Source organism: Harpia harpyja, chromosome 21, assembly GCF_026419915.1.
Source record: "Harpia harpyja isolate bHarHar1 chromosome 21, bHarHar1 primary haplotype, whole genome shotgun sequence".
In the NCBI taxonomy this organism is placed as follows: Eukaryota; Metazoa; Chordata; class Aves; order Accipitriformes; family Accipitridae; genus Harpia; species Harpia harpyja.
Window position 1 is genome coordinate 18,025,031 of NC_068960.1, and position 13,909 is coordinate 18,038,939.

Here is a 13,909-nt window from a genome sequence, read left to right on the forward strand (position 1 = left end):
CCGCGGGGCGGCCGAGCCCCGCCGCGGCCAGGTCCGACCCGCCGGCCGCGCCATGGGCTCCCTGGGGCGCTGCTTGGCCCGGAGCCTGCTGCGCGGGCAGCCGGGCCCGAGTCGCCCCCCCGGGCCCCGCTGCTACGGCTCCGGTGAGACACGGCCCCCGTCCTGCCCCCGGCCCCTTCCTGCCCCGGGACCCTGGCCCCATCCTTGTCCTGCCCCTGGGGACCCTGTTCCCATCCCTGAGCTGTCCTCGGCCCCTTCCCTATCCCGCCCCGGGGACCCCGTCCCCATCCTCATCCTGCCCTGGGGACCTGGTCCCCATCCCTGTCCTGCCCCAGAGGAGCCTGTCCCCAGCCCTATGCTGCTCTCAGCCGCTTCCCTATCCTGCCCCTGGGGACCCACTCCCCATCCCTGTCCTGCTTCTGGGCACCCTGTCCCCATCCTCATCCTGGCCCCGAGGACCAAGTCCCCATCCCCATCCTGTCCCCAGTCACCTGCCTGTCCTGCCCCTCGGGGCTCCTGTCCCCATCCCACCCCCATGGTGCCCACTGCCCCATCCTGTCCTGGTGCCCCCAGTCCCCCAGCACCCTGTCCCTCTGTCCCAGGAGCAGCGCCCCAGGCAGGGTGTCTGGCTCATGGGGTCCTTCACTTCTTTGTGGTGTGAGTCCTGTGTGCCAGGATGGGGCAGAGGCCAGACTGGTGGCTCCCCCAGCACCACCCTGAAGGTCCCAAGGGGTTTGGTGTCCCCAGGGCCACAATGGGGACACCCCCATCCTGTCCTGGGGGGACGACGGGGTGGGAGCCTGGCAAAGCTGGGCCATGTCCAGCAATGCCCAGAGAAGTGGGTGAACTTGTGCGGTCGCTTATCCCGCTCTGTCCCTGCCGGCACTGGGTCCAGCCCACCCTCACAGCCCAGGACAGGACGCTGAAGCCTGGGGCTGGCAGTGAAACACCCTGGCTTGGTGTCCTCTCTCCCTCTCCCTTCCTCTCCTCCCTGTCCCCTCTGCCCCTCCGGCAGACGGGATGCACTGTCCCTTGGGGAACTTGTGTCCCCTCCTGCCAGCGTGGCTAAGGCAGGGCCAGCTTTGGGGTGAGGGGGGAGGCGGTGATGCAAGACCCTGCCATCCCATGGTGCCATGGATGACAGCAACACCAGACCCTGCTATCCCACAGTGCTCCATGTTGCTCTCCACTGGTGGAGGGATGTGACCAGGGACCTGCTTTGTGCCAGGGCTGGTGTCCGACTGCCTCCGGGCATGGGGAAGCACCCGAGGCCAGGCAGGAGCAATGGCACACTGTGGGTGGCACCCACAGCCCCGGCAATGGGACACGGAAGGGGCAGCACGCTCGGCCGAAACCAGAGCCAGCCCGTCCCACGCTGGGTTAAAGGGTGTTTCCTGGCCATGCACATGTCCCCAGCACCTGTCAGGCTTTCCAGCTTGTCCCTTGGGTCCCTGCTGGGACCCTACTAGTCTGCGAGGCACAGCACGGTCAGAGAGACACGGCCCCGGCATGGGGACACAGGTGGGGACAGGGTCACCCCATGGCAGCTGCTGCCCACTAGGACTGAGCAACAGCCTGTGGTGCCCCAGGAGCAGCTTGGGGTCCTGCTGCCGCAACCCGTGCCCATGTCCCACGTCTGGTGGCGACCTGTGGCCCCTGCCCAGTGGTAACACTGGCCCCCGCATCCCTCCGCAGCCCCCCCGGAGCTGCAGGAGAAGACGCTGGTGCTGGTGAAGCCGGATGCGGTGCAGCGGCGGCTGGTAGGGAACGTCATCCAGCGCTTCGAGCGGCGCGGCTTCAAGCTGGTGGCCATGAAGTTGCTCCAGGTACCCATCCCCACCGAGCTGCCACCCATCACCCCAGGGGACCCTGCTCCCCACAGCCGGCTCATGGGGGGGCCAGGAGGGGGGTGTCAGTGAGGGACACCGTCTGGGTGTCCCCACCGTCACCCCGTGCTGCCGTCAGGCCGACCAGGGTCTCCTGGACAAGCACTACCAGCAGCTGCGGCAGAAGCCCTTCTACCCCGCGCTCCTCGCCTACATGACCTCGGGGCCGTTGGTGGCCATGGTGAGGGGCCGGGATGGGGGGTTCGTGGGTCCTGGGGGCATCCGGTGGGGGGCTCAGGCGTCCCCTGTCCCACAGGTGTGGGAGGGCTACAATGTGGTGAGGTCCACGCGGGCCATGGTGGGGGACACCGACTCGGCGACAGCGGCGGCGGGCACCATCCGGGGGGACTTCAGCATGCACGTCAGCAGGTAGGGGCGCGGGGCGGGCAGCAGGGCCGGCGGCGGGACCCCACGGCACCGGCACTGGCCCTGTCTCTGCGCAGGAACGTGGTCCACGCCAGCGATTCGGTGGAGACGGCCCAGCGGGAGATCAGCTTCTGGTTCCAGCAGGACGAGCTGGTGGCCTGGGACAGCGGAGACCAGGACTACACCTATGGGCCCTAGGGCGGCCCTGGCCGGAACGGACCCTCGGCCGTGGGGGGAACCCCCGGCCCCACAATAAACCCCAGTGCCTCCAGCTGTGGCTCCGGCCTCCTGCCTCGGATGCCACCAGCAAGTGCTGGGGGGCACTGGGATGTCCCCAGGGGGTCCTGGGCCGGTACTGGGAAGCACTGGAGGCACTGGCATGTCCCTGGATGATACTGGGGCAGTACTGGAAGCACTGAGATGTCACTGTGAAGTGCTGGAATGTCCCTGGGGGACGCTAGTGTGGTACTGGGAAGTTCCGGGATGCACCGATATTTCCCAAGGGGGCGCTGGGGCAGTACTGGGAAGGTCTGGGAGGCACTGGGATGTCACTGGGAGACTAGGGTGGTACTGGGAAGCTCTGGAAAGCACTGGGATGTCCCCAGGGACACTGGGATGGTACTGGGAAGCTCTGGGAGGCACTGGGCTGCCCCTGGGGGGCACTGGGGCCGTACTGGGAAGCGCTGGGAAGCACTGGGCTGTCCCTGGGGGTAGCAGGAGGCTCTGCAGGTCCCTGGAAGGGACGGGGGGCGGGTCTGGGCTGGCAACGGGGCGGGGGGAGCTCCAGGGGACACCGGGATGCCACTGGGAGGGACGGGGGTGTCGCTGGGATGCCGCCGGCACACCAGTATGTCACTGGGGACACTGGGCGGCGCTGTGGGACGCCGCGCCAGCCCCGCGCCGTTGCCAGGCAACAACTGCCGACGCCTGCGCATGCGCGGGGCGGGCGGAGGCCCGGCGAGGACTACATCTCCCGGCAGGCTGTGCGGGGCGCGCCGTCCCGGCGGGCTTTGCGGCGCGGCCCCCGCTGCCGGCGGATCGCGCCGCCATGGCGGAGGCCGCAGCAGCCTCCCGGCCGCCGCCGGACGTGGACACCGACGACTGCCTCCGCGAGTACCGCCACCTCTTCAGCCCCGACATCCTGGCGTGAGTGCCGGGGCGCCGAGGGCTCCGGCCCGCCGGGTGAAGGGCCGCGGCCTGCGCGCTGAGGGGGGGCCGCCTCGGCCGGGGGCTGTGCCTGGCGCTTGGCTCTGACTGTCCCTTTGTCCCCCCAGGGGCCAGGTGGCATTCATCACCGGTGGCGGCTCGGGCATCGGCTTCCGCATCGCCGAGATCTTCATGAGGTGCGGGAGGCCGGCGGGGGTGGCGGCAGTGCCCGGGGAGGGCTCCCCCAGCCCCCTCGGGCGCCGGTGGGGATGGATGGCATAAAAGCTTCCCTTCCCTTGAGGCGGCTGTGGTAACGGGGCCTAGAAGAGGTGGGGCGTGAAGCCGGGGGCAACGGAGCCTTTGTGAGAGCTGTGGGCAGCCCTGCCTGCTGCAGGCTCTGGTGGTTCGTGGGGGTGTGGGAGGCAGGGGCTGGCCTCGTCACAGGGCTGGGATAGGTCTCTAGTGCGCTGTGACTCTCCCCCGCCTTGAGTCCTGCGGGCTTCGGGGAGCAGCAGTTCCTCCAAGGATGTTGTGTCGCGTCCCGCCACTCCCTGAGCAAACTCCTGGTAACCCCAGAGGTCCGAGATGACTGTGAGGAGCCGGCGCTGTGTGGTCCTTCTCACCAGCCCCTTCTTTGTAGGCACGGCTGCTGGACGGTCATTGCAAGCCGGAACCTGCAGCGAGTGTCAGAGGTGAGTCTGTGGGCTCTAACGGGACAGGCAGGCAGAAGGGAGAGCTGTGAACGCCTGGAAATCCTTCTGCACTCTCCTTTGGGTGGAGCTGGGAGTAGTGCAACAGGAGAAGTGGTTTACCAGTGCTGCCCTGTCTTCTCTCGGCTCTGAGTGCTTCAGCACCAGCAGGCAGCAGTGATGGGCAGGACGGGTCTGGGTTTAGGGTGGGCTGCACCCACCGCACCTCATGGTGGAGCTCAGTTAATCGTGGAACTTGCTACCTTCCCCCGCCAGCTTTGAGGGTGTCTGTTCCAGATATTACATTGCCTTTTCGTTGAGGAGACAGAAAGAAACAAACTGTGGTGAAAGTTTGTCAGCAGGGAAGTGGCAGAGACCAAAGTCAAGCTTAAATCTCAGCTTCGAGTAGGACAAGACCCCCTTGTCCAAGGGTTACTTGAGTTGAGGTGGGTATGCTGAGCCCCAAAATCTCAGTTATCTTGTTTTTTGAGATGGAGGGGAGGATTGCGGTCTGGAAGGCAGTGACTGAAAAAGCTGTATTAGACTAGCTACCCTGTGGATGGCTGGGCAGAACAAACACCCACCCCTCTGTGTCTGACCTCAGGCTGGAGTTTGGCTGGTCACAGTTTCCGTTCCTCACAGTGGCTTGTGCTGCGGTCTTGGGCTGAAAGTGGCTGTGAGGGAGCTTTGTGGTAGCTGTGTGTGGACTTCACTGAAATATAACAAAGATCAAAACCAGCACTTGGGAGTGAGCTGGCATGACCCAGCTGCCTCCCGGAGGTAGTTAAGGCTGTCATTTTGCATTCCCTCATGCTCATGTGCCAGAAAACAAGCTGCAAAGCTCAACAGCTTTTTAGTCCTTAGGGGCTGGAGTCTTCTGAGTACACAGGGACTGCTTGGCCAGGCTCTTGCTTGGTGCTGGGAGTGTGTGTGTGCTAGTTGGGGCTCAAAGCTTCTCACAGAAGAGCCTGATGAGCCTAAGCAGGAACTTGGAGCGCTGCTGGGTGTTGTGCGGGGTTGCTGCTGAGTTTGTGTGTCCCCTGTGCTTAATTTGCTGGGAGGAGTCATGTTCTTAATGAGCGCCTCAGGGGTGGTTTGTGGCAGATGCTGAGCTGCAGAGCTGGGCCACTCTGCCTCGCAGGTGGAGACCCTGGCAACTGCTGGTCTGCATTTGGCCTTTTGCCTACTGACGTTTTTTGGATCTAAAGGTTAATTATGTCTGGGCTCATGCCAAAAATGCCTTGTTGGGGTTCAACCTTTGTACTTGCCCTGCAGAGATATTGTTTGGGATGTGCTGTGTCGATGACAGGCCACGGAGATAACTGGGCTTAGCAGGTTGTGGCCTCAGGGCCAGCCTGGCATTTGGTTGGGACATGACGTGCAGGAGCTTTCTCTGGTTTCCCCCAGGGCTTTAGCTGCAGGGTGCTGCTGGGCTGAAGCTGGCCGTGTTTAGGCAGGTCTCCCCTGCCCACAGTGTTTGCTGTGTGTTGGCAGGGACGTGGCTCCTGCCTGACTTCTTGCTTTACCTGTTACGAGGTCTGGGTCTAACCCTTGCTGAAGGAGAGAGTCCCAGAAATAATTTTTTTTTTTTTTTTTTTTTTTCCCCAGGCCTCAAAAAAGCTGGTGGCAGCCACAGGCCAGCAGTGCTTGCCTCTGTCCATAGATGTCAGGCAGCCCCAAACCATTGTGGCAGCGGTGGATGAGGCACTGAAAGAGTTCAAGCGGATTGACATCCTCGTCAATGGTGAGCTGCTGAAGTGGACAGAGGGAAGATTTGGCACAGACTCACTGCTAGGAAGGGCATTTTCCTGCATGGGGGTTGTGTTTGCCTAGTTGTCTGGCTTATGCTGCTTTGGCCTGGGAGCATCTGGGCAGCCCCTGGGGGTGCAGAGGGGATGGGCTCAGAGGAAGCAAAGACCTGTTCTTAATACATGGCCATCCGATCATCCCTGCTGTCACTGGACCAGCACCCTCCTGTCCTCAGGCTGGCCGTGCTGCTGGGCACCCAGAGCCACAGGTGGTTTATCCCCTTACCAGGGCTGTTTTCAGTCTACCCAGACAGTATTGCTCACCATTCCTCTCGCAGAAGTGCCCTGAACCTGCCTGATCTCTCTTGACTGTGCCCCCGGCTGCTTGTTCTTCAGGTGCTGCGGGAAACTTTCTGTGCCCAGCCAGCGCCCTGTCCTTCAATGCCTTCAAGACAGTGATAGATATTGACACCATTGGCACCTTCAACACCTCCAAAGTCCTCTTTGAGAAATATTTCCGGGTAAGTGGAACCAGAGCCAGAGGACTTGGTGGAGAGGCTCCTGGTAGGCGGGGGGTAGTGTCAAACAAATCATACTTTGCCCCTGAGAAATTCAGGGAAGTGTGGAGGGCAGAAGGTAGCACAGCACCCATGTACCCGGGGCTGTGCTGCCTAGCCTCTGCCACCCACCCTGCTCAGATCCAGTCTGTTCCCTCCCAGGGAGGCCAGCCCCTGTGCAGGAAGAGGGAATCCTGCCTGTCCCTAGCCCTGGGGCTTTTGACTGTTGTGGCACCTTTCCGCACTCTGCCACCTGCTGGGGAAGAAGCTGTGGTCTGCTGCTTCTCTTCCAGCTCTTCTGCTTTCCCTTGGCCTTTGCTTGTCCCCTGCATCTCCCACCTTGTCATGGTTTAACCTCAGCCGCCAACCAAGCACCACGCAGCTGCTCACTCACCTCACAGTGGGATGGGGGAGAGAATCAGAAGGGTAAAAGTGAGAAAACTCATGGGCTGAGATGAAGACAGTATAATAGGTAAAGTGAAAGCCGTGCACGCAAGCAAAGCAAAACAAGGAATTCATTCGCCATTTCCCATGGGCAGGCAGGTGTTCAGCCATCTCCAGGAAAGCAGGGCTCCATCATGCCTAACAGTGACTTGGGAAGACAAATGCCATCACTCCGAGCGCCCCCCCTTCCTTCTTCTTCCCCCAGCTTTATATGCTGAGCATGATGTCCTATGGTCTGGAATATCCCTTGGGTCAGTTGGGGTCAGCTGTCCTGGCTGTGTCCCCTCCCAACTCCTTGTGTTCCCCCAGCCTACTCGCTGGTGGAGTGAGGTGAGAAGCAGAAAAGGCCTTGACTCTGTGTGAGCCCTGCTCAGCAATAATGAAAACACCCCTGTGTTATCAACACTGGTTTCAGCACAAATCCAAAACATAGCCCCATACTAGCTACTACGAAGAAAATTAACTCTATCCCAGCCAAAACCAGCACATGCCTCTCTGGAAGAGCCCTGCTGGCTGCCCCGGCTCAGTGAGGCTGGGTGGGCAGTGCTGCTCTGGTGATGGGTTAGCAACGCAGAGGTGGCAGTGCTCACGGGTGACTGTCCCTCCTAGCCCAGCTGTCTTGTCCCACCACTCCCCTATGTGACCCCTTGTGCTGCTCCCTCCCTAATGCCATGTCTCCTTTCCTTCCCCAGGACCATGGTGGGGTCATTGTTAACATCACGGCAACCCTGAGCTACCGAGGGCAGGCTCTCCAGGTGCATGCTGGTACTGCTAAGGCTGCCATAGGTACCTAAACGCTTCTTGCTGGGGCTTTGTGAGCTGTGTGAGGCCAGTAAGGAAGCCGGTTCTTCCCGAATACTGGGATGGGAAGATGTCCTTGGGAGAAGTGAATATGAATCGGTGTGGGTACTATGTGCCTGGGTTTCGGATGAGGCTGTTCTCTCCCCCGAGGCTCTTCTAAGGCCCTTTGTTCTTGGCCAGAGTCTCCTGTGGCTTTTTGCGCCCCCCCCCCCCCCCCCCCCAAGTTACTGGAACAGCTCTGCTCTCCATTTCTCATTTATGTTGTAATCCCTTCCCAGATGCCATGACCCGTCACCTTGCTGTGGAGTGGGGACCCAACAAAATCCGAGTGAACAGCTTGGCGCCTGGCCCCATTACAGGCACCGAGGGCTACCGGCGGCTGGGTAAGGCAGCCTGGGGCTCCTGTCTTTGCCTTGGTGGTGGCTTGCTGGTGTCTGTCTGGGAGGGGACTGTAATGGACCACCAGTGCCATGCAGCTCGTGGGGCGTGTGATGCAGCCAGGGCCATTGCTGCTGGGCACGGCTGTCCTGTGATTAGGCTGGCCGTCTCTTTGGGGGGGCAGCCCTTCCCGCACCCTCAGTACCTCACAGGACACTGATTTTTCTCTGTCGAGTGGCAGCTTTTTGTGCTCTCTGATGCCATGACGTAACATGCTCCCCCAAAGCTCAGCCTGGCCACCCACCTTGCCTGATGGTTTAGCTCTTGCAGTCCATCAGCGGAGTGCCAGTTCAGCCCTGGAGGCTGGGAAAGCTCTCCGAGATCCTGTCTTGAGCTCACTGTTGCAGTACAAAACCCACTGCTGGGCTTGAGCTCTCCTCGTTTAACTCGCTTCTCAGGTCTTTGTCCCTGGGCTGCCCTGGGTGCCAGGATCTCATCTAGGTTCCCTGGGGCTCTCGGCAAGCCCCATGCAAGCAGTGCTGCAGTGTCTGGCAGGCAGTGGTGGTGGGCAGGCGGTCCCATGGTCCTATCTGACTCTTTCTTCTACCACTTTCAGGTGGGAGATTTGCTGAGGAAGGAAGTCAGTTTGATGTGATCCCCCTCCAGCGCGCAGGGAACAAGACGGAGATCGCCCACAGCACGCTGTACCTGGCGAGCCCCCTCTCCTCCTACGTGACAGGCACCACCCTGGTCGTGGATGGCGGGAGCTGGCTGACCTCTGCCAACAACTTCTCTGCCTTGCTGGGTATTGCTTCATCCTCTGCTAAACTCTAGGTGACGTGCATTTCCCCCTCCATGGGATTAGAGCAGGGCTTGTGTCAGAAACCCAGTTGTCCCGTGGTATAGGGGCATGGCTGCCGTAGCAGTGGGTATTTCTTCAAGTGCCTTGGTCACCTTGTACCAGTACCAGGCTCTGCCCCTCCTGAGGCAGCTGAGTGGCACATACTGTGTTGGGGAAGAGGAGGCAGATGCTGGGTGTCAGCGTCTCCAGGGTGGGGGCAACCAGCCCAGGTCTCAACTTGGCAGCACTTGTTCTCAAACCTTCCTCTGCTTTTGGGAAGGTGGAGCAGGGTCACCCCCATGATTTTGTCAGAGCAGGTGCAAAACAACATGGGGAACATCTCTGAGTCCTTGTGGACCATCCTAGGGATGACTTGGGAAGGGCAGGAGGACTTGCTGGGTTTTTCCTCTGAGCCTGCGGTTGACATCGTATCTCTTGTTGTTCCTGCTGTGGAGGATCCTTGTCTGGACACCTCTGAGTGTCTCCTGAAGCGTCGTGGTGCCCCTTTTCTGTGCCACACCAGCAGGATTGGGCACAGAGAGTCCTGACAGCCTCTGCCTCCCCTTTCTTCCTTGCACGAGTTACTGCGGTCTTGTGTTGTGGTTGAATTGCACGCAGGACTCATGTTGGCTGTGTGTGTCTGCAGAGGTGGGAAGGGAGCTGGCACCTGGCACTTTCTGGAAGAGGGGTCTCCTTTCTTCCCCTCATCCCCTGCTTGGGTCCTGCCTGGCAGTCTCCGTGAGCAGGGCAGGCCCAGGGAGGACTGTGTGCCCACCTCTGTGCTGTCTTGCAGATTTCTGGGCTGCAGGAGCAAACAAAAATCAATGATGGACAGCCTGGGATTGACCAATGGACAGAAACGTGACCGAACACGCTGCTGCTCTGGGACATCTCGGGGTGACGTCTCCCAGAGTTGGAGCCGATAGCTGCCACCTCTGATCAGCGACTGGTGGTGCTGGTGATGCTGCCGATCCTGCATCCGCCTGGGGGAGGGAGCACCAGGGGTGCTGGGTAGGGAGCGAGCCCACCCCCGTCCTGTGCTGTTACTTTCTTCTGAGCTGACATGTCTGAGGGTGCAGGGACAGTGCGGGGTGTGCGGGTTGTGATGTTCACTGTCCATTTGTGTCTCCCTCCAAGTTGCTCTCCTGGCCTTTCCCGAGTGCCGGGCAGTGCCGCCCATGGATAGCTGTCCTCTTCCTCCCCTCTCCCCCATCTCAGCCTGAGAGCTGCCCAAGACCCCCAGCAGCAGCTCCTTTTTGGAAGGGGGGGGCATAGTTCAGCCCATCTGGGGTTGAGATCAGCCTTCATGCTGGGGCCAGCTCTGGCTTGGCAGCAGTAGCTGGCAGCTCTTGAAGAGGAAACAAGGACCAAGCTGCCCCCTGGCAGCGGGAAATGGCCCCTTCCCCTCGGGGCGGGGGGACATTCCTGGATGGGGCAGTGGTCCCCGGAGGCTGACGCAGATGCAGCTGGGATGTCCATCTCCCAGGAGCAGAAGTGGTGTGAGGTTCAGTCCCACCAGAGCTGGCTCTGTACTGCTGTGGACTGTAGCACCGTATCTGTTGGGAGCCTGAGATGTCCAGTTGTCTGTCTGGCACCCATCTGTCTGTCACGCTAGTCTCACGCTGTCTCCTTTCTTTGTACAGACACTACAGCTGAGGGTAAATGAAGCTGCAGGGGCTGCACCGGGTCTGGACTGGGCTGCTGGAGCCAAACACGTCCCCTGTGCCATGCCTCACACCGCTCGCGTGCAACAGCCTCCTGCTGCTGATGGCAATTTTTAAGTTTATCCTGAATTCTGTGAAGCTTGTTTTCCTACTTGATTGCATTTCCTACTTAATTGTAGACTTGCCAGGTTTTGCTCCTTCCTCCAGGCCATGAATAAAGAACTTCCACCCTGAGCCATGACGCTTCTCATCTGTTTGTCTGTGCAGGGGGTTGATACTGCAGCCTCTGACTGCTGGGAGCTCGGGAATGTTTCCTTATGCTCCTTGTCCGCTTGTGAGCTGGCAGTGGCAGGAGCTTTAGGGGGCTAAGTCACGTCTTTGGTCAGAGCATCACTCGCTGCTGCAGGAGCAAAGCCAGCTGCTGTGCTGACCGATCCTGGTGGTCCGAATCGGGCCCTGAGGGAGGATGGAAAACCACTGGTCCCACTAGCAGAGTCCTTGGTGGCTGTTGTGTCCCAGGACTCCAGGCCAGCGGTGCTTGGGGACCTGCCATCTCCTTGGCCCCAGCTGGCTCTGGGGAGATGGTTCCAGCAGCCGTTGGGTCCATCAGCAGAGGTGATGGGGAGGTCCTGAGGGATGTGGTGAGAAACACGCCGACCCCTTCAGAGGGGAAGGGGATGTGGTGCCTGGACGGGGTCTGGGCATTGTCCTTTGCCTGAATCTCTCCTGGGATTTGCCTCCAGCCACAAAATCCCTCTTCCCAGATGCCAGGACAAGTATTTTCTCCTGGAGAAGGTACTTGTGTGATGTTTGTTGGTCCCAGCTGTGGTCTTCTGCTCTCTGACCTGCAGCCCTTGTTCTGGGAGGGTCCACATATTTAACTGCTTCTTCTTTAACCACAATGGGGAGCAAGGTGAGGTTTCCACCCTCCCCACAGCAGGAAGAGATGCACAAAGGAGAGGGGAGAGGTGCTGCAGGAGAGGCAGCCCTGGAGCTGCTGCCAAGCCCAGGCTGTGCCACGGGCTTGGTGCTGAGCTGGGCTCCTGGCCCAGCTGGCGTGGGTGCCACCCCACATGGTGAGGATGGAGCCAGGCAGAGCTGCCTGCATTGCCTGCCCATGCGTGGAAACCTCCATGGTGGTCACAGCCTGAGCAGAGCCTGGGGGTGTTGGAAGCAGGGAGAGCTCCCGCACAGGGGCTCGGGGCTCTCCTGGCTCCGTGGCCACCGAGGGAAGGGGGAACACTGCAGGGCGGCAGCCTGGCCGTGCGCCTCCAGCACCAGGGGAAGGAGCTCTAAGCCCGGCCTCCATCGTGTCCTGGAGCTGCAGAAACCCACAGAGAGGTGCAAAGCTGCAGCTCACGGTGTCAGGCTTGCCCCTCCAGCCCTGCAGGTGCATTATCCCCCGGCCCGGGTGGCAGCGAGCGCAGGCAGGAAACCTGCTTGCTTGAGCTGTCTGGGAACTGGGGGGATTATAATGCCGAGGGGATTTTGTAGGGGATGGTTCAGGCAGTTGTTGCCCGGGGAGGGCAGGCAGTGCAGCCCTGGGCTTTCCTCCTGTGGGACTGACAAGGGAGCCCCCTCCCGCCCCCGTGAGCTGCTGAACTCCGACTTTTGGGGCCGAATGTGCTGGGGGTCCCCAGCTTTGGGAAAACCGTGCTGGGGGACACACCGTGCCCCAACCAGGCTCGTCCTGAGATGTCACAGGCAGCCATCACCTGGGTGGCCTGGCAATGAGGGGCCCTGGGCAGCATCACTGCAGCCAGGGATGCTCTTGCTTATCAAGTTTGCTGCTAATTATACCTGCACAGGAGATGGAGGTGCAAACACTGACAGGGCCCCACCGACGTGTGCGTGCAGAAATTGCCGGGGCACAGAGTCTGCAGGCTGTAAGCCCCTGAACTTGTTAATTCATTCCTTCAAAGGACGGCAGTCAGGCAGCCCCGGCAGAGTGGGGGGGGGGGGAGGGCGTGCACCGCGGACCCTTGCCGGAGACCGACAACCGAAACCCTCGGCCTGCTCTTTCCTTGTGCCACGGCGCCTGTTTCCACGCAGCAAACGCTGGCGGCGGCCGGTCATGCCGCAGCGGCCGGGGGGGGACGCGCGGGCCACGAGGGGGTCTGGCGGGGTGCGCAGGGCCTGGTGCACGGTGACCCCCCCGGTGGGGTGCATGAGGCCCGGTTTACCGTGGTCCCCCGGGGCATGGTTACCCCTCGGTGGGGTGCACGGCCCTGGCGCATGGTTACCCACCCCGCCCCGCCGGAGGGGTGTGCAGACCCCGGTGCACGGTGACCCCCCAGCCCCGGAGGGGGGCGCGGGCGGCACGTGCTCGCGCGCCGCGTGGCCCTGCCCCGCCCGCCCCGCCCCGCGCCGCGCCGCGCACGAGCCGGGGCGGGGAAAGGGGCGGGGCCTCCGCTCGGCCTCGCGCCGCGTCGAGGTGGGGCCGCACTGGCAGACGAGTGACGTCACCGCCCCGGCTACTGCGGCGGCTACTGGGTTGGATCTGGCGGTTCGCCGCGGGCTGCCCCGGAGCGGCGGCGCGGGCGGGCGGCGGGCTTGTTTCTCGGCGCCGCCGTCTTCCTTTCCGCCCCCCCCCCCCCTCCCGCCCCGCCGACCGCGGTGGGTGAACCGCGTCCCCCCCCCCCCCGCCCCGGCGCTCGGAGCCGCCGCTGCCGGGCGGGCGGGTCGGGTCGGCGGGGCCACCCCCGGTGGCGGCGCGGCGGGCGGGCGGGGCCGGCGCCGCCTCGCACAAAGCCGTGTGGCCGGGAGCGGGCGGAGCTACCGCTGGGGCCGCACCGGCACCGGCATCGCCGCACCGGTTACCGGCACAGGCACGGCACCGCCCCGCCGGGCGGCCGCGATGTGAGGGGGGCGATGGCCGCGGGGCATGGCCGCCGGGCAGCGGCGGGGCGGGCGGCGGCGGGCGCTGAGCGCCGCCGGTGAAAATGGAGCCGCATCCGCCGGCGGCCGTGCCCGGGCCCCCGTTCCCCCGGGGGCCGCGGCGGGACGGGCCGGGGCCGGAGCCGGAGCCGGGCCTCTGGGCACCTGAGGCCGCCGAGCCCGCCCCGGGGCCGCCGCCGTGGTCCCCGCCAGAGCAGAGGGACCTGGGGGGCCCCGCCGAGCCCCTGGCCCGGCCGGAGGAGGAGCCGCGCCTCCGCCCCGTCTTCGACGCCCTGGACCGCGACGGCGATGGCTTCGTGCGTGTGGAGGAGTTCGTCCAGTTCGCCACGGCCTACGGCGCCGAGCAGGTGAGGCCGGCGGCTCCCCCGAGCACCGGGGCCTGCCCCGGGCCTGGGCCCTGCCCGGCCCCCCGGGGCCCTGCCAGGCCGGGGCCTCCCCTCACACACCTGCCCGCCGCCGGTGTCCGTGGGGCTGTGTGCCCTGGGTGCCGC

At 62.9% G+C, this 13,909-nt stretch overlaps 3 protein-coding genes across 5 annotated transcripts in view; all 3 read left to right on the forward strand.

The window, feature by feature from the left end:
- On the forward strand, window positions 1-2,523 carry NME4 (NME/NM23 nucleoside diphosphate kinase 4). 2 transcript variants are annotated; one of them, XM_052772903.1, is made up of 5 exons: window positions 2-143; window positions 1,696-1,826; window positions 1,966-2,067; window positions 2,143-2,255; window positions 2,330-2,523. In XM_052772903.1, the coding sequence occupies exons 1-5, from the start codon at window positions 53-55 to the stop codon at window positions 2,448-2,450; spliced, it is 558 nt and encodes a 185-aa protein (XP_052628863.1). In that variant the 5' UTR covers window positions 2-52; the 3' UTR covers window positions 2,451-2,523. The 2 variants fall into 2 exon arrangements, with proteins under 2 accessions (XP_052628864.1, XP_052628863.1); XM_052772904.1 differs by lacking the exon at window positions 1,966-2,067 and having other exon boundaries at window positions 1-143.
- A 721-nt stretch (window positions 2,524-3,244) lies between these two features.
- DECR2 (2,4-dienoyl-CoA reductase 2) lies at window positions 3,245-10,754 on the forward strand. Its single transcript, XM_052772898.1, has 9 exons — window positions 3,245-3,398; window positions 3,527-3,595; window positions 4,039-4,090; window positions 5,696-5,831; window positions 6,232-6,356; window positions 7,529-7,622; window positions 7,916-8,020; window positions 8,632-8,820; window positions 9,650-10,754. Exons 1-9 carry the CDS (start codon window positions 3,301-3,303, stop codon window positions 9,682-9,684), a joined length of 903 nt encoding a protein of 300 aa, XP_052628858.1. The 5' UTR covers window positions 3,245-3,300; the 3' UTR covers window positions 9,685-10,754.
- Window positions 10,755-12,981: 2,227 nt separating this feature from the next.
- Window positions 12,982-13,909, forward strand: part of RAB11FIP3 (RAB11 family interacting protein 3) — an 80,681-nt gene continuing 79,753 nt past the window's right edge. Inside the window, exon 1 of one of the 2 annotated variants that reach the window (XM_052772862.1) lies at window positions 12,982-13,765. In XM_052772862.1, coding sequence (XP_052628822.1) covers window positions 13,463-13,765 — 303 coding nt within the window. In that variant the 5' untranslated portion in view covers window positions 12,982-13,462. The remainder of the gene's footprint in view (window positions 13,766-13,909) is intronic. The other variant, XM_052772863.1, reaches the window with a different exon arrangement.